Source organism: Bubalus kerabau, chromosome X, assembly GCF_029407905.1.
Source record: "Bubalus kerabau isolate K-KA32 ecotype Philippines breed swamp buffalo chromosome X, PCC_UOA_SB_1v2, whole genome shotgun sequence".
NCBI classification, from domain to species: domain Eukaryota; kingdom Metazoa; phylum Chordata; class Mammalia; order Artiodactyla; family Bovidae; genus Bubalus; species Bubalus kerabau.
Genome location: NC_073647.1, coordinates 9,278,613 through 9,303,680, shown reverse-complemented (window position 1 = coordinate 9,303,680; position 25,068 = coordinate 9,278,613). Strand labels below are relative to the sequence as shown.

Sequence of the window (25,068 nt, the reverse complement as noted above, 5' to 3'; positions counted from 1 at the left end):
AGACCCTAGGTCATGCTCATTTACTTTGTGGCCAGTTAGCTAACCTGCCCCTGTCAAATGTCCCTGGAGCTAGACAGACAAGCAGACCTATATATCTCAAACTCAGATTAGAAGTCACAGAGATCTGGACTTTCCTGGTGGCTCAGTGGTTAAGAATCCTCCTGCCAGTGCAGGGTCCACGGGTTCCATTCCCACTCCGAAAAGGTTCCACATGTCAAGGAGCAATGAAGCCCACAGGCAACAACTACTGAACCTGCACTCTAGAGCCCATGCTCTGCAACAAGAAGAGCCACTGCTCACCCCAACTAGAGAAAGCCCGAGCACAGCAATGAAGCCTCGGCACGGCCAAAAATAAACACACACACACACAAAAGAAGTCAGAGCTTCTCCATTCACTAACATGACCTTAGGAAAACCAGTTAGCTGCTCTGGGCCTCAACTTCCCCATCTGGAAAAAAGAGGCTTCGACAAAAATCTCACTCCCACCTATTCTACATTCTTAGAGTGCTAAGAATGCACAGCCAGACATCCAAAGAGAGGAAAGGGATTACTCAACAAATGATGCCAGAGATTAGCCATTTACAAAAAAGGAAAGTCAACCAAGATCCAAACTTTATAACACATGTCAAAATAACTCCAGAGGGATAAGGGTATACAAGATAAAAAATCACAAGGAAAATAAGAAAATATATCCTTGAATAGCCTTATGATCAGATGGTAAAGAATTTTTAAATTCAAAGGATATGAAGGAAACAGAAAAGGAAAACATTGGGAAACTTTCTACATCAGAAAAGAAAACCAATATTCTTAGCAATGTAAGCAAACAGAAGAGGCACCTGCAAAATGAGAAAACCACAGCAAAAAGAATAAAGCTTTATGTCCTACCCTCCACCTGATAGCATCTTCATCTCTCAGTGCTCCACACAGGAAAGGCAGGGCCTAAACCCGACCCAGGAACCAGAGGGAAGCTGTGGAAGCTCACGGACCTGAGAACCGCGTGACAGCGCCACACCAAACCAGAGGGCTGTTACTAAAAGCCTGAGTAACTGCCCAATAGCAGCCACCTGCAGACTGAACCCAGGGTAGGAATGACCGAGGCTCTTACCTAATTTTGTAGATGAGAAAACGCAGGCCCAGAACAGCTAAATCAGATTGCAAAGTCATAACACCTGGTTAGTGTTTACTCCAATCCTGGAACCCAGCTGGGGTTCTGCCTCAGCTGATCCATCTATGAAATGAAGACGTTGGATTAGACCCGTGGTTCTCCAAGTGCAGTGGCCAGACCAGCAGCGTGAACCTCACACGAGAAGTCCTTGGCAATGCAAACTCTCAGGTCTCCCCAGGTCCTGAATCCTCACCACTGGGATGGGGCCCAGCAATCTGTGGTCCCACAAGCCCTCTAGGTGCTTCCTATGTGCACCGAAGTTTGGAAAACCGCTGGATTCCAGGATGTCTAAGGGCCCTTCTAGACATTTTCGGGAATGTCTGAGCATTGACCTCCAGGCCATTTGGCACAAAATCACACTACTCTTAACCTAGGACCAAACCGTGGTATACAAAGGAAAAGTCTGATTGCAGTTTGTAATAGTGGGAATCCTTGGTGGAACTTACACCTATTGTATGTTAAAAGCTCGCTGTCTGGGCTCACTTGCATATGGCATGCTGGTACTCCTAAACCAGGCCTTCTTCCTGGGGTCTGCTTAGAGAGAGGACCAATGAGCCCCTCTTCAAAAAAAGCCAAGTGCTGGGGGCGGGGGGGACAGGGGGAGGGACAAGGAAGAGATGGCCTGTCAATCACCTTTTTGCAGCAAATTCTCTTAGGCTTAGAGGCCCCCAGGACCAAACATGCTGGAGGGAACAGCAGGGGCCAACCTTCCCTGAGCCTGGCTGCTCCCTTTCGATGTGCCCTGGCCTTGGTCAGATTTCAATGCCAGCTCAAGGCCAGGTGACACGGAGGGAATCTCCTAGCCTGACAGTGAGGTCCTGGCCTGTGTTGAGGCCACCAGACTTTCATCCCAGGAAGGGGCTCTGCTCCTCAGCCATCCTTGTCTAATCCTGGTCACCCAGCAGGGGCGGCTGTCGCCTAGGCCAAGGACGAGCACCCTTCCTGGCAGCACCCGGCCCCACAGTCCCCTCAGTCCAGCAGGCCTCCGGGCTCGCAGCCCCCTCACTCCAGCAGCCCCCTAGCCCCACACCCCTCCATTGCCCAGCAGCCCCCTCACCCCAGCAGCCACATGGCCCCACAGCGCCCTCACCCCAGCAGCCTCCTGCCCACAGCCTCCTCACCCCAGCAGCCCCCAGCCCCGCAGCCCCCTCACCCAAGCAGCCCCCTGGCCCCACACCCCCCTGGTCCCAGCAGCACCCCTGAAGCCACCTTCGCTGTTGGCTCTCACCTCTGCCCCCACTTCCTAGCCAGAGCTATTGAGGTTTTATGTTGGACGAAAGTGACATAAAACCAGCTCTACTGGCCCAAACAGAGCCTGTGCTGTGAAGGATGGAAGAGGAGGAAGGGAAGATGGCAGTCGTGTCCAAGGGAGGGTTGAAGACTTTAAACATTTACTTTGATTTGGGGGAGGAAGCTCTTGAAAGTCAGAGGAGGGATCCCACCTCAAGGGGCCAGAAAGACAGACTACAGTGCCTTGGGCTGCCCACCATCTTTCCCCACCCACACCCTCCTGGCCTGCCTGTCTTAATGAGATGATGGAGGACACTTGAGCCACTTGGCTTCGTCGTTCACCGGAGAAACATAAAGGCCCTGAGGTGGGAAAGCAAAGGACCCTCAAGCTGTGCACAGGAGACTCTGTTTTCTGTCACAGAGTCTGTGGCATGGAGATACAATGAGCCACGATTGAGGGGCACCATGCTGTTGAGAACAGGAAGGAAGAAAAAACTGTTGAGGGGAGGCAAATTCCTCAGGCTTCCCAAGAAAGATGTGCTGCTTCACTTGTAGCATGTGTAAGCTGTTTTCAGGACTTGATTAATATCGTTAAGCAACTTAATGCCTAAAGAAAATTCCAGTTAGAACAGGCAAAAACAAAATCTAAACATCATAAAGTAACTCATGATACTGAGAGAAAGTATGCCTCTATCAACCTATTGCAGAGGCAGTTGTTGAGGAAATCAAAAAGAAAGCTTGAGGAAAATTCTGAAGGTAAAAGCCACCCTGAAAGAATTCTTTATCTTGGCATGAAAGTTTTGAAGAATGCAGAATTGCTCAGAAATATGATTCAGAAAGCCCATGAGCCTATTTTAGAGCACCTGAAATACTTGTCCGCAACTTCTCAGATGCTGGAGAGCCTACGAATTTCACAGTTGAACTTCTCTGAATCCAGTGACTATTTCTCAAATGAGGTGTTGACTGAAACATATCTAATAAAGTCATACCTGGATGATTTTGATCCTTCTGTTCTCACGGACCACAAGTTATAGGCTGCATTGGGTGCTAAATACATTGGAAGAAGAATGTCACTCAGAATGCATTAAGGAACAGGATAGCAAAGGAAATGGAACTTCTAGAATAGGGTACAAAACAACTTTCAAGGACTCATACTTCAGCTACTTTTGTACTCTGGAAATTCCTAAATTTAGAATACTAAGTGGGGTTGGTCCAGGTAAAAGTCCTGAAGATCAATTGCAGTTCTCTTTCACGAGTGTACAAGATCAGTATTTTACTCAACAGGACAAGATGCACAGAATGATGACGATGACACAGGCGAAGAATCAAGAGAGAAGAAGCAAAGCAAGAGGAAGAAAATGATTAACCAGAAGTGGAAGAAGAACCCTAAAATAAACACGACTTTGTTGAATGCAAGCTGCAGTGAGCCAAGGGCATTAAATATCATTAGAGAATAGCTTAAACATACGCTGCACTGCTTATACCTGCGTTTTTAAAAAACATGTTTCTAGGTAGCTAATAAGCAGCTTTTAAAAGGTTTTAAAACCAGTGCTTTCTTCTTAGAATTTTAACGGTCTCCACTTTTCTGCCAGATACATAATTTACTGCATCCTTGAACATCCATAGTTTGGTTCTCGTGAAGTACTTTTGTCATAGGGATACACCTACAGCTGTAAAATATCAGAATCCTTAATGCAAACTAAGAGTGGTTTGGAAAGCCTTCCTGAGAAACCAGTTGAAGTAGTTTTCAAATTAGCTTGCTTGACTTGTGCCTTCATCATTGTGCAGTAGAAAGGTAGTCTCTTGGGCTCACTAGTACACAATGCACTTTTAACTGAACCATGTGCAGGTTAAGGGTTCCAGTAAAGCCACCTTCAATAACTGTCAGCTTATTTGAGGATCTTTGCACTGATGGTTACATGAAAACACATTTAGAGACAAGTGATTCATCACTGGAGTGTTAATAAAGTCTTGTCTTCATTTTATACTTAGCAGAGCAGTTTTTGTAGCACTCTACCTTCTAGGAATGCTACCTGTTCACCTTTTGGTAAACTTGGATCAGATTATTTTGTTGAAAGAAGCCTAAAATATCAAGGGGCAAAAGATGCTCTAGAGCTGTGGTCCCCCACGTTTTGGGCACCAGGGATAAGTTTCAAGGAAGACAATTTTTCCACGGACCAGGGAGGAGGGGGATGGTTTGGGGATGATTCAGGTGCATTACATTCATTGTGCACTTTATTTCTATTGTTATTACATCAGCTCCACCTCAGATCATGAGGCACTAGATCCCGGAGGTTGGGCATGCCTGCTCTAGAGTCAGTCAGTCAGTTCAGTCGATCAGTCGGGTCTGACTCTTTGCAACGCTGTGAACTGCAGCACGCCAGGCCTCCTTGTCCATCACCAACTCCCGGAGCTTGCTCAAACTTATGTCCATCGAGTCAGTGATGCCACCCAACCATCTCATTCTCTGTCTCCTGCTCTAGAGTAGTGGTTTTCAAAGTGGGGCTCCCAGGGTAATGGTCCAGGAGGTCACATGGTGCAAGTGAGCCCAGCCGTGCACTTTGGCTAAGACAACGGAGGAAGAGGCTCACCTCCATCTAAGACCAACCTTAATTCACTGGCTCCAATGTGTAGCGGGTAAATTGACTAGGACCCAAGGGCTCCTCTGGAGAGGAGACTAGAGCTCCTTGGAGCTTGAGCCACACACCGCTCTGAGGATAATGATTTCCTGGAGGTAGTTGAGAAAAGTGTAAGGCAAAACTAATGACAAAAGTCATAGATCCGGTGATGCCATTTATATAAAGTTTTAAAACCTGCCAAAAATGCTATGTACTCTGGGATATAAGTGTATGTTTAACAACCTCTTTCATTTCACATCAATGTAGGCAAAGTACATGGGAATGAAACACCAAACTCATGACACCAGTTACCATTTGAGGAAAGGATGTGCAGACCTCCAACTCCATTTCTATTGTTTTATTTCTTAAACTCAGCAGAGATTACCTGGGCCCCAAGGAAGTTTCTATTAGTGCTCATACTAATATTGCTCTAGTCTTATGTGTGACTTTAAGTAGTAGATGGGCCTAAGCTCTAGAATTGGGGTAAAAAAGTGGTGAAAGGTAGTTCATCAGAGAAAGGGAGTTTGGGGGAAGGCCTCGTTCTACGATTAGTTACGGTCACTTAGACACCCATTCAGGATGGCATTAGCAGACTGCTTCTCCGGTGTGCTACAATAGCATACTTCACAAGCAGCCTCCCTACATCCCATCTCAAGACCCTCACTGTATGGAACCTCAAAGACTCTTCTTCACCTTTCTGTCCTAAAGTACCAAATACCTCCAGAGACAAGTTGACCTGAGGCAACGCTATGAAAGTGGAACAAGACTTGCATCCCTAGATCCTTTACCTCTTTTTTCAGCGACATCCTGTTAACTCTCAAGCAGTGGCCCCTGCTGTCCTCCTCAATTCCACCATCATCCCCCAGCACCTAGAATCAGGGTCACTGTCACTCCCCATAGAGGCCTCCTTTCCCTGGGAGCGAAAGGAGATCCTTCCCAGATCTTTCCTTCATTCCTCTACTCATCTGCTCTCAAGGTTCCTGTCCCAATTCCTCAAGACCCTGCCTAATGTAATACCTGGCTAATGATATAAAAGAAATAGTATTTTCAGGTAGCATGTGATTCCAACTTAACATACATGTACTTGTCTCCGAAAGGTCCTATGAAATGATGCTAAGATAGGCAATTTCAGACCCTGTGGCAAAGTAGGGGAAGAAAATTTTAGAGGATTTTTAACTTACATTATGTAAAGACCCAGAAATTTAATGTGTAACCTCTCTGACCTCCAAAAGTTGAAATTTAGAATGAGCTAACCACAAAGCAAACAAACATTAACACTGATGCAATTCTCTGCCATCTTATATATACTTTTAATGACCAAATTGAAAGACTTTTTTTCCTATGAACTTGTCCCCCTCAATCTAAAGATACTTATGTGTGTGTGTGTGTGTTAGTCACTCAGTCATATCCGAATCTTTGCAACCTCATGGACTGTAGCCCACCAGGCTCCTCGGTCCATGGCTCTCTCCTGGCAAGAAGACTGGAGTAGGTTGCTATTTCCTCCTCCAGGGGATCTTCCCAAGCCAGCGATTGAACCTGGGTCTCCAGCATTGCAGGCAGATTTTTCACCATCCCTCTGACAATATGAGATGTACTGGTATAGAGAGAAATTACCCAAACTCTACCGACATTCAAGGCTCAACTTGAATCTTACCCACTGGGGGCTCTCCAAATTCATAAATGTGATCCTACACATAGTAGCATTTGACTTTGTAACTTGTACAATTAACCAATATAGAGGAAGCAAGTTATTTATAGTCATTTAACAAATGTTTAAGGGGCCTCCTTGGTGGCTCAGGGGTAAAGAATCCGCTAGCCAATGCAGGGGATGTGGGTTCAATTACTGGTCCAGGAAACCTGTGTTCTAGAGTCCGGGAGCCATTACTGAGCCCACATGCCTAGAGCCATGCTCCACAACAAGAGAAGCCTCCACAGTGAGAAGCCTGCACCCTGCAACTAGAGACTAGACCCTGCTTGCTGCAACTATAGAAAAACCTGTGCAGCAATGAAGACCCAGTGCAGGCATACATAAATAAATCTTTAAAGTAAATAAATAAATGTCTGAGTATTTACTCTGTTCCAGATATCATTCTAGGTGTTTGGGGGACATAGTGAAGAAACAGACAATAAGCTCTGCTTTGCGGCACTTAACTCTTGGTGGTGCTCGGGGAGGCTGGGGAGTTAGGACAGGAGTAATAAAAACAAAGATAAAACGTATTAAATGGGAAAAGTTGAAAGCTCTGAAGGAAATAGAAACGGTGGTAATATAAGAGTGTTTGAGGGTGGCACTGGGTGACAAGTTGTAGTCAGCGATGATCCCCTGTGAGTGTTCTTTGACTGAATTCCACACCATGGTGGATTCATGTCAATGTATGGCAAAACCAATACAATATTGTAAAGTAATTAGCCTCCAAGTAAAATAAATCAATTTTAAAAAATTAAAAAACCAAACAAACCTGAATTCCAAGGAGGAGGCCGCTATAGGACAATTTGGGAGGAAGATTCCCATGAAAATTACGGAGAACATAAAAGTGGGGGAGGGGGCATTTCTTCTGTACAGAAGGCAAGCATTTACTGATTGAGTGTGGACAACAGGACCAAATTAAAACTCTACTTCCTCTGAATAAAAAGGACATGCTTAGAAGATGAGAAAACCCAGACAAACCTCACTGCTGCTGCTGCTGCCGCTAAGTCGCTTCAGTCGTGTCCGACTCTGTGCGACCCCATAGATGGCAGCTCATCAGGCTACCTCGTCCCTGGGATTCTCCAGGCAAGAACACTGGAGTGGGTGGTGATTTCTTTCTCCAACGCATGAAAGTAAAAAGTGAAAGTGAAGTCGCTCAGTCGTGTCCGACTCTTAACGACCCCATGGACTAGAGCCTACTAGGCTCCTCCATCCATGGGATTTTCCAGGCAAGAGTACTAGAGTGGGGTGCCATTGCCTTCTCCGAGACAAACCTCACTAATAACCCTTAATTCTGATAAGGCTCATTGTCTATTATCATGTTAAATATTCACAAAATCCCTGCGGGGTGGTAATTCTTCTCTTTGTTAAGAGGAAACTAAGGACCATAGGAAAATTTACCCTAAGCCACACAGCTTTTAACAACAAAGGGACAGGAAACGTAACATGATCAAGAATATTCCTAAATGCACCAAAACTCTTCTGCTAGCTCTACCATCATCTCAATGGTGTTTTGCTTTGGAGGCCAACCTCCTTTTCAGGGCAAAGGGCAAAGTCTTTACTAGAGCTTTCACGGCCCTATCTACTTTAAAGGCCCAGCTGCCACTCTGCTCTACACTCCTGCCATTTTGCTCCCTGGCTAGTTGCACACCAACACATCTCTGCCACTCTCCATGCTGCTTCCTTTACCTACAGGAACCTCCTTGCCCCTGCCTTTTTACTGCCACTTGAACTCCTAGCTTCAGGACCCCCTGAAATGCCCCCTCTTGAGCACTTTCCCAGGCACCAGCCCACCCCCTTCATCTACTGGCCATAGCTAATCATCCACTCTCCCATGCTTCCTTAACACTTGTGCTCATCCTTGTCACAGCACTGGACAGAGTGAGTCGTCATTGCCCATGTGTCTGTCTAGCCCTTTAGATCGTAAACCAGAACAAGCCATGGGTCTTAGATACCTGAGTCCCCAAGTCCGAACATAATTCCAGGTATATAGTAGGTGCTTACATGTGCTCAGTGAATGCTTAAATGACTAGGGGCTGGAGTGTTTGTCCTGTAGCTTCAAGTGGACAGACTAGTTGTTCCTGACCTGGAAAGACACTCGTATGATTTCTCTTGTTTTGTTTGCTTTGTTTGGTAACATGCTATGTCCTCTACAGTGAATAGTGATGGTCTTGTTAAAAGTTCTGAAGAAAAGAATGTACAGAGATAGGAGGAAACAAAGAAAGCATTAATACTCGGGTTTCATGGGTGGGGCAACTTCCCTGGTGGCTCAGATGGTAAAAATTAGGAGACCCAGATTCGATCCCTGGGTCGGGAAGATCCCCTGTAGAAAGGAAGGGTAACCCGCTCCAGTAGTCTCGCCTCGAAAATCCCATAGACAGAGGAGCCTGGTGGGCTACAGTCAATGGGGTTGCAAATTCTTATGGGGGAAAAAAAACCCCATCCACCTGGGAGTATGTGCTTCTCTGCTAAAGAAGAATGGAGGCAGTCCTGTCACAGCATGGGATAGGAAATGGGAGTGCCCTAATTAAGCACCTTCCTCACCCCAGGACCTCCATCACATCACCCAGGTCTGCCCTCTGCCCAGAAACAACATCTGCCTCCTTTTCCTACCCCTCAGTTCAGTTCAATCGTTCACTTATGTCCAACTTTTTGCCACCCCATGGACTGCAGCACACCAGGCTTCCCTGTCCATCACCAACTCCTGGAGTTTACGCAAACCGTCTATTGAGTCGGTGATGCCATCCAACCATCTCCATCCTCTGTCGTCCCCGTCTCTTCCTGCCTTCAATCCTTCCCAGCATCTTCCCCAGTCTTTTCAAATGAGTCAGTTCTTCCCATCAAGTGGCCAAAATTTTGGAGTTTCAGCTTCAACATCAGTCCTTCCAATGAATATTCAGGACTGATTTCCCTTAGGATTGACTGGTTTGATCTCCTTGCAGTCCAAGGGACTCTCAAGAGTCTTCTCCAATCCCAAGGTTCAAAAGCACCAATTCTTTGGTGCTCAGCTTTCCTTATGGTCCAATTCTCACATCTATACATGACTACTGGAAAAACCATAGCTTTGCTTGAACGGACCTTCTATTCCTAAAGTGAAAATGAAAGTGAAAGTGAAGTCATGTCCGACTCTTTGCAACCCAATGGGCGGTAGCCTACTAGGCTCCTCTGTCTATGGGATTTTCTAGGCAAGAGTACTGGAGTGGGTTGCCATTCCCTTCTCCAAGAGATCTTCCCAAGCCAGGGATCGAATCCGGGTCTCCCGCACTGCAGACAGACACTTTACAGTCTGAGCCACCAGGGAAGGCCGCAGGCTTTTTTTACAGCCAGGGACCCGCTGGGGTTTACAAGCCCATTTTAACAAGGGCCACACAGAGCCAACATCCTGTCTTCATTGTCCTTAGTTTGGGCCTGTTGCCCATCTTTTGGGTCCAACACCTCCCTCCTCTGAGAAGCCTTTTCTGAGAAAAAACTTTCAATGCCTTTTGACTCACTTGTTTGAGTTCATGCATTACAGTGTAAAGATTGAAGTGTTTTACACCGTCAGTGTCCTCCAGCCAAAGATCACAGAAACATGCCTGTAGTTGAGTGAGTTCAGTTCACTATTCATTGCAGTAAGGGAGAACACACATCATGGAGGAACCATGTGATGTCTTCCCAAGTATCAGAAAGAACCTGTTACAGAGGCTGGGGTTTGGTTGAGTTATTTGGGGAAGTTTTTCCTTCAAGGAAACAGGAGTTTGCTCTAGATTAGATGTCTTTAGGTAGCTGAGGCAATTCTCTGATTGGTATGTGAGTAAATCTTCCCTGTAGGGAGAGGGGACTAGACCCAGAATAAAGATGTAATTGGTCAAGAAGTTGTAGACATTCATTTTAGCCAAGAGAGGGGGATGTTTAGTCCTTCTTTACATTCAGAAAACGAAGATCATGGCATCCAGTCCCATCACTTCATGGGAAATAGATGGGGAAATAGTGGAAACAGTGTCAGACTTTATTTGGGGGGGCTCCAAAGTCGCTGCAGATGGTGACTGCGGCCATGAAATTAAAAGACGCTTACCCCTTGGAAGGAAAGTTATGTCCAACCTAGATACCATATTCAAAAGCAGAGACGTTACTTTGCCAACAAAGGTCCATCTAGTCAAGCCTATGGTGTTTCCAGTGGTCATGTATGGATGTGAGAGTTGGACTGTGAAGAAGGCTGAGCGCCGAAGAATTGATGCTTTTGAACTGTGGTGTTGGAGAAGACTCTTGAGAGTCCCTTGGACTGCAAGGAGATCCAACCAGTCCATTCTGAAGGAGATCAGCCCTGGGATTTCTTTGGAAGGAATGATGCTAAAGCTCAAACTCCAGTACTTTGGCCACCTCATGAGAAGAGTTGACTCATTGGAAAAGACTCTGATGCTGGGAAGGATTGGGGCAGGAAAGAAGGGGAAGACAGAGGACGAGATGGCTGGATGATATCATTGACTCGATGGACGTGAGTCTGAGTGAACTCCGGGAGTTGGTGATGGACAGGGAGGCCTGGCGTGCTGCGATTCATGGGGTAGCAAAGAGTCGGACATGACTGAGGGACTGAACTGAACTGAACTGAACTGTCTCCTTTCAATATGGTCTCAGAGTGACCATGTCTGAGGTTGATGTTCTATGACACTGTTCTATGACAGGTCCAATAGGAAGGAAGTTGGCCAAAGCTGACGTGTGAAGTATGTTTCAATTCCACATTAAAGATCAGGAGATTGGTCCTAGTCCTGGCTCTTCTACTAACTGGCATGACTTTGGGGATGCCAGTTAGCAGCTCTAAACCTTAGTTTCCCCGTTTATTTTTTTTTAATTTTTAAAAATTATGTTTTTTCTTGTTTTTGTTTGTCGATTTTGTATTAAATTTATTTATTTTAATTGGAGGTCAATTACTTTAAAAAAGAATGGTCTTAGATTCCATATCTAAAGGCCTTTCCAGCCCTGAAACGCTAAGAGAATGTGTGTTTCTCTTGCATCTCTTCTGTCTTTATAGAAAATGCTAAAGGGGACTTGGCCACACATCCTTATGTGTGTGCATGCTAAGTTGCTTCAGTTGTGTCCGACTCTGTGTGACCCTATGGACTACAGCCCCTCCAGGTTCCTCTGTGCTTAGAATTCTCCAGGCAAGACTACTGGAAGGGATTGCCATGCCCTCCTCCACGGAATCATCCCAACCCAGGGATCAAATCCGGGTCTCTTACATCTCCTGCATTGGCAGGCAGGTTCTTTACCACTAGCGCCACCCCGGAAGCCCACACATCCTTACAGAGGGGAATTCATGCATAACAAATGGTATTATAGGTAAGCTGTTTAAAAATCAACTGAGATTTTAATCTTAACACTGTGAGCCATTATTGATTCCAAATTAAGGAGTGAAATGTAAACATTCTGAAGATCTCCAAAAAGAAGAAAGTATAAAATTCATTTCTGGATGAGAAAAGATGTACACATTTATGATGTTAAAACCAAGAAAAAAGAAAATATTATTAGATTTTACGACATAAAAAAGAAAAACTGCATACTTAGAAGGCAAAATCAAACTAAAAACACAGTTTCAACAAATGCTCAGTATCCTAAATATAATTCCATCTTCTTCCATCTACCTAACTCATATTTTCATTGAATGCCACCTATACAGATGATAAAACTGAGGCCTAGAAATGATAAGTAACTGTTTCAGGATCACTTAGGGCGGCAAATGTTAAACCAACTCAGACCTCAGATTGGGATTCTGCCTCTTTTTTGCTGTCTTTATAATGAGAATTTTGAATTAGAGATTATTGACATTGCCTTCCAAATTTAAACCAATGATTTACGGCAACACCATGCTCCATTCACGAGGTGAGACAGAGAAAAAATAAAAACACTGAAATTCGGTTGGAACTGAACTGAATGAAAGGGGAAAAAATCCCTCTTTACAATTATGAGACTTATTAGTATTTTTCCTAAATGTAACATCCAGATGTAATTGGCTATGTCTTTTTCAAAAAATATTTTTAGTGCTACAAAACTTTTTTTTACAGAACGACAGTGCTACAAAACTTTTTTTACAGAACGACTATAAAAACAGTTCATTTCTGTATAATTTTCAAAATTACACTTGGGGTCTGGACTAAGTGGATCTTGAGATCAATAAAAAGTCCGGGACTGTTGCCTCTGAAACATCCTAGGAAGGTGGCCCTTTTAACGTCTGTCATGCTTAGCACTTAGGAGATGACCTGATCCTTTAAAGAAACCTCTCCTTTTTTTATTCAGTCTTCAAAGCATTAAGGGAATATGTCTGGGTTCATTATACACCTTCTAGCTCCTAACTTCTCCAACACTTCTCAACCTTCAGCTCTGACTGCATTCATTTCAATTTGTCTACTCTTTTCCAACTATTTTTAACTAAGGTAAATTGTCCAAATTCTCTTTCTCTTCTGCGGAGGTTTTTAGTACTGCTAACATCTGAGATATACAACATTTTTATGACCCTGTCTCTATTCACATGAGCCATTACCAGGTGGAAATTCCCAGGTGGGAAATTTCTCTCAGTTCACATGGCCCAGGATGCCTTCATAAATACCTTCCTGCACAATTACATAAAGGACACGAGCCTAGAAGACCTCCACACATGTCAGAACCCTAGCGCGTCAAAGAACAAGTAGGCAATTGTGAGCAATTTGACAACCAAGGGCCTTGGCCGTTCATTGGACACAGAGCACGTCAATCCTTGTTTGTCAGCAAATGAGCCCAAAGCACGTGACGAGGGGTCACAGGCCACCGTCAACGGTTCCGCGTCAACAGGCCCCGCCCCTCGACTGTGGCCTGGCTCCACTGCCTGAGGCCCGACTTCCGTTGGACGCTTCCGCCATTGGCCGTCTACCCTCCCGGTCGTGGGGCCTCCTCTGTGGTCCCTTCCGTGACTGCCTCGGTCCATCTCACTTCCCTCAGCCTCCTCTCAGGGCAGCCACTTCGGGTGCCACCACCTGCGCCACTGCCATCGTCCCCCGCCCGGCTGAGGTAACTGGCGGCTGCCATGTCTACCACGGGGGATGGAGATCTGGCCCCTGGCGGGCAGGAAGGCCCTGCAGGTGCGGCGGGGGCCCAGGCCGGAGCCCGTGACGGTGTGGACCGCAACTCCGAGGCTCGCAGGGGTGACTCCATGCCTGAGGCTGAGGCGGGTGGAGTCGTGGGGGCCTCAGGAGGCCCGAGGGAGGCGGCCCTGGAGGGCGGGAACGCTGAGGAAGACGCCGACCTCAGGCCGGCTGAGGAGAGGGAGGTGGAGGAGCAGGCGGAGGGCGTGAACCGCATGGTGGTCTCGCGCCACTTCCCCATGAACACCTTCCTCTTAACGGTCCTAAATCTGGCGCACTCGATGGTGAACCGTTTGTCCGAAAACCACGTCATACTTCCGCCAAATGATGACCGCGTGTTGGTCTGGCACCAGACCAGGCAGCGCTTGTCCGACCACGGCTCAGCCGCCGTGGCCGGGTTTTCGGAGGTCCAGGTGCCATCGGATGAATCGGGGGAGGGGCCGGCTGAGGAAGCCCCGGACCAGGGGGCGGAGCAGGCGGAGGAAGCCCAGGAGGCGGAGCAGGCGGAGGAAGCCCAGGAGGCGGAGGAAGCCGAGGAGGCCTCTTTATTGGAGACGGCCACCAAGGAGTCTGAGGAGCCCAGCTCGCGGGAGATGCCACAGGAGCCTGTCGCCCCTGAGAGTGAGCATTCGAGGGGCGGGGGGGAGTTGGGGGGGACGGAAACACTGGCAGCTGCCGGCCGGGTCTGGGGACCAGGGATCCCGAGGAGGGGGCAGGCTCATACGGGGGGCACGGGGTGGGGGGGGGCGTTCCTCAGGAGGGGAGGCCGGGAGTCAGGGCCTCCTTGAATCGAAGGCCGGAGGGGCCCAGTAGAAGCCCAACTGCATAACGATTTGTTTGGTTTGGGGGGAAAATAAGCCGCCCTCTACCAACCCTGGTAAGAGGTCTGAGATCATCAGTGCCAGTTATGAGCCCACACGTGAAGGTCAGTGGAGGCAGGTGTTCAAGAGGGAGCTTGAGAGGACATGGAAGAGAACAGGCAAATGGCAGACCTCATATTTGGTTCATAGCTTTTAAAAATGTCAAGATTCTTGGAGAGTTGATCCCAAAACATTATGAACTCATACAGGACCACATGGTCAAAAGGAAATGTTTAGGTGATTGAGGAACTCAGGAGCTTCCCCATAGAATTTGTTATTGAGGTGAAGCATATTTTGGCGAAAAAGTTCTGGCCAAAACATCCAGAATGCATCAGACCCAGAGAATTCTGATCCTTGAGCACAAGTCATCAGTAGCACAGGGTGACAGATTTACTAGAAAAGAAGAAATAATATCATTGTGAAAATGATCAAGCAGCAGCAAAGTGAGGGCCATGGAAGTGTTGCATCCGCCAGAAGGAAGGCCCCCAGTTACTCTTTTCTTAGTTGCTTCTGTCCTGCTTCTCCTAAGGGTAGAGTACTGGACATCCTGCCATTCCTTATGTGTTTGCGTTTTTTTTTTTTTTTTTTTTCCTGTAAATGTCTGGTCCCAAAGTCTATTATTCCTCTCTAAAGAAACAGGTGAATGCCAGGATGAGAACTCCAAAGAAGAGGCGCAGGGCAGCAAAAGTGAGGGGAAAGAAAAGAAGTATAAGAGGAAACAAGAAGAACCAGAAAAGGATCTGGACCCAGCAAAGGACTGGCCCCGAAAGCCCAGGTATCTGTGTATAGCTTTGAAAATAACCCAGCTATTCCCAGGCATTTACCAATTTTGTTTTTGCTTTTTAATTCTCGGAGTAAATTAAGAAAACGTTTGTTTGAAATTAGTTCAACAACTCAAATTTACCTAATGTTTATAGAACAGTTCTGCACCCAGTAATATAAAGAGCATGAAGTGAAATATACTTCATGGCTTCTCATTTGTTCTTATGAGGTCTTTGGTCCTCTATCTCTAAGATTACCAACAAGTTGTAAATGTATCAGTACCTAAGACCAGTATTTCTTGAGAAAACAGTGACGAAAAGCAGCAGCAACTGGGCTGTGCAGTAGTTTGGCCTTCATTTCTTGACCACAGAAGTGCAGTCTCCTGCACTAAGAGAAGACACCTTTTAGAACGTAACTACTTACGAATAGCATACAGTTCAGAATTTCAAGTAGGACCACATTTAGTGATTAATACTGAAATATTTGTTCGGTTGTAGATTTGTGTATTTTATATGACAGTCAAAAGAAACAGTCATAGGATGACTGTTGTTTATCACTGAGATGGTAGTGAAGGTATATATCTTGTCTTTAATGATTAACATTTTCTCCCTTGTTTGCATAGTGGTGTGTTTCATAATAACAGCCTCTTTCTCATACGGTAGATATGGAAACCGAGGGTCTGGGAGGGTAAGGGAGTATCATCTGTGGAGTGAGCACAGGCTTTTAAGGTAGAAAGAGTGATTTAAGTCCCAGACTAGCCTCTCAAAGGAAGGGGGAAAAAAGAAAGCATTTATGGTTGTGGGCAAGAGGGAGACAAGGTTGGTAGGATCACATGATTGAAGCCATCGGGTTGTACATGCACCCAGTGTCCAGGGTGAATTTTACAAGAGGAAAATGTGTTTTTCTTCTCTCCTTGTTGAGATACAACCCTCAGATGCAGCAGATATACATAAGGCTGACTGTTTTCTTCGATTTAGAAAGTTTCTGATGCTGACTGATGCTGTATAATCGTTCCTTTTCTCTCATTTCTTCCTGCAGTTTGGAAGACTAGAAAGAAGACAGAGAAGAAAGGATCCATTGTTCGCTATTTTTCGATTTTTCAGAAGCCCATGGGATTATTAACGTTGATTTCCTTCCCAAATCCATCCCCCAAAAAGCAACTGTCTAATAATAATATCTATAAAAATTCCAATATCTAATTGGGTTTTATCTTTTCCAGATATATTTGACAGCATTTGTTCTAGTTAAAACTAAGTTTTAAAGTAGTAAACTGAAATGTAGATAGATTTATGTATATAAATAATCCTGATTTAAATCTCTTTAAAAATGAGAAGCCGTTTTACATCATTGGAAGGCATCATCACATTCCGCCATTTGATAAGCCTGTTTTAAATTCTTTTATTGCAGCCCAAAATAAAATTTGTATTTAAAACAGTTTTGTAAAGACAGAAATAGGGGTCAAGGCTTTAGATCTGAACTTGTTTACTGTACTAGTCACTAGCCCCGTGTGGCTGCTGAGCATTGAAAATGTGGCTAATCTGAGTTGAAATGTGCTACAAATGTAAAAAACTGTGTAAAGTCTCTTTAATACCTAATTACACATTGAAATGATAATCTAGTATTAAATATAGCATTAAAATTATTTTCTCCAGTTTCTTTTTACTTTTTCAAAACGTTATTTATTGCTACACGTGAGCTTTCTCTAGTTACGGTGCACAGGTTCTCACTGAGGTGGCTTCTCCTGCGGAGCATGAGCTCTCGGGTAAACGGGCTTCAGAGCTGTGGCACATGCGATTAGTTGCCCCTCACATGTGGGATCTTCCTGTACCAGGGATTGAACCTGTGTCCCCTGCACTGCAAGGTGGATTCTTAACCACTAGATCACCAGGGATGCCCTCTTTACTTTTTAGATGTGGCTACTAGAACATTTAAAACTGCACAGGACTTGTGTTATATGTGTATTTCATAGTCCTGCTGGGTGCTTTTGAAGGAAACCTGAGGGATGGCCCAGCTTGCCTGGAGGCCAGATGGTGCTGCTGAGCCTGAGCCCAGACGCTGATTTGGAGCACTGGTTCTCAAAGTTTGGTCCTTAAAATAGCATTATTAGCATCACCCACAAATTCTTAGGCTCCACTTAAGACCTGTGAATCAGAAACTGAGAGTGGGGCCCAGTAGTGTGTGTTTTAACAAGCCCTCCAGGGGATTCTGATGCAGCCAAGGTTTGAGAAGCGCTGGTTGACAGCCACAGGGGGAGAAGTTGAGGCCCACCTCTGGTGACCAGCCTTCGTTCACTGCCTTGGGGCTGCTGGAGGTAAATGGAACAGGACGGTCGGGGCTGGACTGGCGAGGAAATTAGGATTCACAGGGGCTGAGACAGAGCGAGGCTGTGGATAGGGGATGGCACCAGAAAAATATCCAAGGGACAGAGCTAGTTCCAGAAAGTCACAGACATGATACCAGGTATATGAAGTCTAAGGGAACCTTCACTGAGCAGAAATGGATAGTAGATACATACAGAGTTGCCTGTCAGGATGTACGCATATGCAAGCATACAGAAAGGCATGCAATGGAAAGATAAACCACATTTAGGATGGTGGTTACCTCTTGGGGAAAGACAAGGACAGCGATCCTATTGGGGAGGGATACGTAGTGGGCTTCAACTGTATCTCTAATTTACATTTCTTAAACTGAGTGGTGGGTAAATAGTGTTTCTACTAGTATTCTTTATAATTTTGTGCAGATGGGAAGTATATCATAATAAAGAAAAATACAAAGAGAAAAGGGAGAAAGTGGACTTAATCTTTGAACTCTGTTTAAGTTAATAAAAAGATAAAGTTGTAGATGACCAGAGTGGAGGATCAGAGAAGGGGAAGGACCTGGGGGTTTGAGACTAGACAGGCTCATTTCTGCATTTACTTCAGGCTTCCTAGGTATCTGAAACATGGTTTAGGTGGAGCATACTTTGTTCCCAGGGGCTCGGCTCCTGACCTTCTTGTAGGTAACTGATAACATACTGTCATGTTCTGTGGTGGCATGTCTTCTATTCTAAGTGTGTGCACATGCAAATACACACGCTACATCCACCTATTCCATCAAAACCAACCCCTGCACTCAACCTTTAAATGGCTGCGACCTTAAGGGTTTTATCTATCTTTCTTTCCCAAAGGCCTAGGCAATGAATTTTCCTCTTCGTAGGTATTTAATGTCAATTAAAGTGAAGTAAACTTAAGATCCCCACAACTTTTTTTTTTTGGTCACCAGTGTGAACATTTTAAAATGTGTTATATTATTCCTTATGGCTAGAACCACATAGTGAGACAGAAGGCAAAGCATTCCCCGTCACCATGATTTCAACTAAAAGGGCAGGTCAACTAGGACAATTTGAGGCCCTTCAACCTGGTTCTGATTTGTTAGTATTTCTGCGGTGCTAGTTGTTAAAACACTATTGCTTCCAGGCCCAGGCAGAGACATCTCTGTCTTGAGCTCTATGCTTTAGAGGGCCACTTTGGTCCTCTTCCAGCCACACCCCTCTCGCCAGGGCCAGGAGCCCAGCCCATGGGAACAAGGGGTGTGTCCCTGCTAGCCCATGCTCCAGGTACCTGGCAGCCCTGAACAGTCCCTAGCCTGCTTCCAGGCCCCATGTGCTCCTCTTAGACCTGTCCTGGGGAGGGCTGACTGCACTCACTGCTGGGGTTGGTGCTCGCAGGCCCAAGGAGGGGTTGTAGGCCCAGAAGGGGATGCGGCCTGGCCTAGGAACCAGGGCATGGCCGGGGGAAGGGAAGGAGGGCAGCTCTTCCCACGCCATCAGGGCAGAACTTAGAGGAGTCTGAGAATTCTAAATCCCAACCTGGCCTTTCAGCTCATTAGGAAGGTACATTTGTCGTGGAAGGAGATACAACCTATTTAATGGTTTATCATTTGATTTGAACATTTCAAATATTTTTAGACATGTGGATTCCCAATTGAACTCTTTTTCTGAACCTTGCAAATAGGATAAATGTTTCAGGCAAGCCAGATTAAATACCTGCTCTATCACCACTTTCCCTTAACACTCCATGTTACACCTATTCCTGAGCATACTGGGCGTCATGCTTCTGAAAATGGTTTTTAAAAGGTACTTATTTTTTAATTGAAGTATAAATGCTTTACAGAATTTTGTTGTTTTCTGTCAGACATCAACATGAACCAACCACAGGTATACATTTGTCCCCTCCTTCTTGAACCTCCCTCCCTTCTCCCTCCCCAACCCACCCCTCTAGATTGATACAGAGCCCTTGTTTGAGTTCCCCAAGTTATATAGCAAATTGCCAGTGGCTATCTATTTTACTTATGTAATTAAGTTTCCATGTTACTCTCTCCATACATCTCACCCTCTCCTCCCACCCTCCCATGTCCATAAGGCTGTTCTCTATGTCTGTCTCTCCACTGCTGCCCTGCAAATAAATTCATTGGTACCATCTTTCTAGTTTCCATATATATATGTGTTAGTATACAATACTTACGTTTCTCCTTCTGACTTACTACACTCTGTATAATAGGCTCTAGGTTCATCTACCTCTTTAGAACTGACTTAAATGCATTCCTTTATATGGCTGAGTAATATTCCATTGTACATATGTACCACAGCTCCTTTATCTCTTCATCTTTTGATGGACATCTAGGTTGCTCCCATGTTCTACCTATTGTAAAGACTACTGCAAGGAACACTGGGTACGTGTGTCTTTTTCAATTTTTATTTCCTCAGCGTATATGCCTAGGAGTGGGTTTGCTAGGTTTTTTAAGGAATCTCTATACCGTCTTCCATAGTGGCTGTATCAATTTACATTGCCACCAACGGTGCAAGAGGGTTCCCTTTTCTCCACACCCTCTCCAGCATTTATTGTTTGTAGACTTTTTAATGATGGGCATTCTGACTGGTGTGAGGCAAGATCTCATTATAGGTTTGATTTTCATTTCTCTAATAAAGAGCCTCTTGAGAAAATGAAACAGGAGATTAAAAAAGCTGGCCTAAAACTCAACATTGAAAAAACTAAGATCATGACATCAAGTCCCATCACTTCACGGCAAATAGATAGGGTAAGAATGGAAACAGTGAGAGGCTTTATTTTGGGGGGGCCCAAAATCACTGCAGATGGTGACTGCAGCCATGGTATTGAAAGATGCTTGCTCCCTGGAAGAAAAGCTATGACAAACCTAGACAGCATATTAAAAAGCAGAGACATTACTTTGCCGACAAAGTTCCCTGTAGTCCAAGCCATGGTTTTTCCAGTAGTCATGTATGGATGTGAGAGTTGGCCCATGAAGTAGCTGAGCACTGAAGAATTGATGCTTGTGAACTGTGGTGTTGGAGAACTCTCATGGAGAGCCCTTGCACTGCACGGAGATCTAACCAATCAATCCCAAAGGAAGTAAGTCCTCAATACTCATTGGAAGGGCTGAGGCTGAAGCTGAAGCTCCAATACTTTGGCTACCTGATGCAAAGAACTGACTCCTTAGAAATGACGCTGAGGAGAAGGGGACAACAGAGGATGAGATGGTTGGATGGCATCACCAACTTGATGAGTGCGAGTTTGAGCAAGTGCTGGGAATTGGTGCTGGACAGGGAAGCCTGGCGTGCTGCAGTCCACGGGGTCACAAAGAATCGAACACGACTCAGTGAGTGAGCCAAATAATGAGTGATGTTGAGCCTCTTTTCATGTGTTTGTTAGCCATGTATATGTCTTCTTTGGAGAAATACCTGTTTAGGGATTTTTCCCACTTTTTAATTGGATTATTTGTGTTTCTGGTATTGTATGAGCTATTTGTATATTTGGAAATTAATCCTTTGTCAGCTGTTTCATGTGCTATTATTGTCTCCCATTCTGAGGGTTGACTTTTCACCTTGGTTATAGTTTCCTTTGCTGTGCAAAAACTTCTAACTTTAACTAGGTTCCAGTTGTTACCTTTGTTTTTGTTTCCATTACTGTAGGATCTTGCTTTGATTTCTGTCATCGAGTGTTCTATGTTTTCCTCTACGAGTTTTATAGTTACAGGCCTTACATTTAGGTCTTTAGTATATTTTGTGTTTACCTTTGTGTATGGTGTTAGGAAATGCTCTAATTTCATTCTTTTACATGTAACTATCCAGTTTTCCCAGCACCACTTATTGAAGAGGCTGTCTTTGCTCCATTGTATATTCTTGCCTCCTTTGTCAAAAAGAAGGTACCCATAAGCGCGGGGGTTATTTCTGGGCTCTCTATTTTGTTCTATTTGTGTGCATCTATGTTTTTGTGCCAGTACCATACTGTTTTGATGACTGTAGCTTTGTTGTATAATCTGAAGTCAGGAAGGCGGATTCCTCCAGCTCCATGCTTCTTTCTCAAGACTGCTTTGGCTATTTGGGGTCTTTGGTGTCTTCATATGAAACTGAAACAATTCTAGTTCTGTGGGAAAAAAGCCATTGGTATTTGGATAGGGATTGCATTCAATCTGTAGATTACATTTGGTAGCATTGTCATTTTCACAATATTGATTCTTCCACCCCAGGAACATGGAATATCTCTCCATCTGTTCATGTCATCTTTGCTTTCTTTCATCAGTGTCTTATGATTTTCTGTTATACAGTTCTTCTGTCTCCTTATGTAGGTTTATTCCTAGATATTTTAGTCTTTTTGATGCGATGGTGAATGGAATTGTTTCCTTAATTTCTCTTTCTCATTTCTCATTGTTAGTATATAGGAATGTAGGTGATTTCTGTGTATTGATTTTGTATCCCATTACTTTGCTAAACTCACTGATTAGCTCTAGTAATTTTCTGATACTATCTTTAGGGTTCTCTATGTCGAGTATCATGTCATCTGCAATCAGGGAGGCTTTACTTCTTCTTTTCCCATCTGGATTCCTTTTATTTCTTTTTCTTCTGTGATTGGCATAACTAGGATTTCAAAACTATGTTGAATGATAGGAGAGTGAGCACCCTTGTCTTGTTCCTGATCTTAGAGGGAGTGCTTTCAGTTTTTCCCCATTGAGAAGGTTTACTGTGGGCTTGTCATATATGGACTTTTCTATGTTCAGGTAGCTTCCTTCTATGCCCATTTTTTGGAGTGTTAATCACAAATGGGTCCTGAATTTTGTCAAATGCTTTTTCTGCATCTATTATATGGTTTTTATCTTTCAATTTGTTAATATGCTGTAGCACATTGGTTTGCATATATTGAAGAATTCTTGCATCCCTGGAATAAACTCAACTTGATCATGGTGTATGACCTGGTTAATGTGTTATTGAATTCTGTTTGGTAGAATTTTGTTGAGAATTTTTGCATCTATGTTCATCAGTGATACTGGCCTGTAATTCCAAAAATGCCTCATTCTAATAGCCCATCTTGCTATAGTACTTGGATCTAGTCCCTAGTCCAGACTGGAGTAGAAATATGAACCATCTTGCCCCCTCTACTGCAATACCCTCCCACTGCTCACTTTCTTTGCTTCCTAGGTGTTCATATACAAAACTTCAATACCACCTCTTCCCCATACAAATACCCACCTGGAAGCCATCAGCTTGCTCAGGCACACCTAAGTGGAGGCCCTTTATGCCCTGCACCACCTCTTAAGAACATTTCATTTCTCTGAAAACCTTCAGGTCTGAATTATCAATAGCCTATTTGATTGCCCTCCGCATGACAGACTACAGAACAGGTTCTGTTGTATTTGTTTTCATATGCAAAGATCAAACAAGTTACAAAGAAGCTGAATGCTCTGAAGAATGTGCCTCTGGGCGTGAAAAAATAACTTGTGTTTAAAAACAGACTTGTTAACTGTGGGAAAAATTAATAATGGTGAGTGCTCAGAATAAGAATGACCTAATAGAAGTTCACTCTGAGAAGAGAGAAGGTATAACAGCTCATCTACCAGAATTACCTGGGTAAAGGACATCCACCTAAATGAAATTTCATGAAGAAAATACAAAGGAAATAAAATCCAGTTAATCAAGAACCTAGCATGATAAAAAAGGTAAAGATGCAGATGTTTTATAGAGAAAGTACAAAAATCCAGCACGTGATTGTGTGGTATTGAGAGGGTAACAGGCAGGAAGGCCAGGGGTCTCCACACAGAGGAAACAGGCTGCAAGTGTCAGACATATTTCTCTCGCTCAAACATCAGGCGGAAACAAACTAGTGATTTTTTTTTTCCTTCCCTTTACAAATTTAAAAGGAGGTTTCTCTTAAAATACTGTGTTGCCATAATGACACATGGTTTCACCTGAAGTTAACTATTCTCAAACCTTGAGTTAACCAATGTATTTTTCTTATGGAAATGTTTGTCTTAAGCTATGTTAATGTACTATGCATTTGCCCCAAACCGTCTTCAACTCGGTTCCGCCTAATGCCTCAGAACCTACTTGACAAACCAGTATGTTACACTCAGATATTGTTCGCCTAATCTATGTAAACGAAACTCTTTGTAGGGTAATCTGCCCTTCTGCAAGATTCAAGTCAATCGTTTCATGGCCTGGGATGAATCATCTGGCGCCAAGATGATCCCAAAATGCATCTTATGGATGAGGGGCCTGGTGCCATTCTGAGTTTTAAGACATTCCTTTCTTTGATTACCAGACTGCTAATGGCCACCCACTCCAGTATTCTTGCCTGGAAAATCCCATGGATGGAGGAGCCTGGTAGGCTGCAGTCCATGGGGTCGCACAGAGTCGGACACAACTGAAGTGACTTAACGGCAATGACTGTATAACATCCAGCTGAAGACTAGCAGGGGGTACTCTTTCTGCCCCCTTCTGATGCCTATGTCAGAAGCTTTCTCTATCTCCTTTACACTTCAATAAAACTTTATTACACAAAAGCTCTGAGCGATCAAGCCTCGTCTCTGGCCCTGGATTGAATTCTTCTCCTCCGGAGGCCAAGAATCCCGGTGTCTTTTCAATCAGCAACAACCTTTCAGTATCACGTTATACCATCATCTGGAAAACCAAGAACCCATTGGTTTTCCTCAACCATTACACTCAGACCTGAAAAAGCAGTTATGTCTAGTCCTGCAATTCTGTTTAAGCAAAGTAGCCCCAAGGTATCAGAGGCAGACACACTGAAAGGTATACTAAGACTCTTCTGGGCTTCCCAAGAAAATGAGGTAGGCACTGCACAGGAATCCAAAGGGAGCTCACAGTATTTGAAGGGTTTGGGGGATGGAATTAAAGGGGAAGGACTTAGAGAGGAAATTTGAACCAACATCCAGTGAACCTAGGTGAAAATAGGGTGGTAGGTGCCTTGGACAGCCAGCCTATTAACCAACTGACTCTTAGGGCAAATGATTCTACATCTTTATTCCTTTGCCTGAAGTTCTTAACGGAGGCAATGCCACCAAAGACTGTGAGGCAAGATAGGGAGGAAGGAGTCAAAACTTGCTGGGCTACTTGTCCCCATCCCTCATAGCTAACCATCCCTCGCATCCTGACTCCTCTCCTTTTCCACTCCCCATTTTGAACTTCCCTCTTCTCTGTGGTTGAGGGTGACTGATTCACGTGGGATGTGGGGGCTGTCCAGCCTAGTAACTTTTGATGAATGGCGTCAGGAAAGTGTGTGTCTCTGTGTGTGTGTGTGTGTGTGTGTGTGCTCAGTCATGTCAGACTCTTGGCAACCCCATGGGCTGTAGCCCGCCAGCCTCCTCTGTC

General features: G+C 44.7%; 1 protein-coding gene and 1 long non-coding RNA gene across 9 annotated transcripts in view; one reads left to right on the top strand and one right to left on the bottom strand.

Annotated features, from left to right (window-relative positions):
- The window catches only part of LOC129639765 (uncharacterized), a 315,100-nt gene that overhangs the window by 149,387 nt on the left and 140,645 nt on the right, over positions 1–25,068 (bottom strand). For 2 of the 8 annotated variants that reach the window (XR_008708583.1, XR_008708588.1), the window contains exon 1: positions 886–1,085. The exons of 5 other annotated variants lie outside the window; for them this stretch is intronic. This is a non-coding gene — a long non-coding RNA (uncharacterized LOC129639765). Of the gene's footprint in view, positions 1–885; positions 1,086–15,978; positions 16,458–25,068 lie in introns of those variants that run through there. One more of the 8 variants, XR_008708589.1, reaches the window with a different exon arrangement.
- LOC129639759 (cancer/testis antigen 47A-like) lies at positions 13,731–15,847 on the top strand. Its single transcript, XM_055564992.1, has 2 exons — positions 13,731–14,409; positions 15,282–15,847. Exons 1-2 carry the CDS (start codon positions 13,731–13,733, stop codon positions 15,509–15,511), a joined length of 909 nt encoding a protein of 302 aa, XP_055420967.1. The 3' UTR covers positions 15,512–15,847.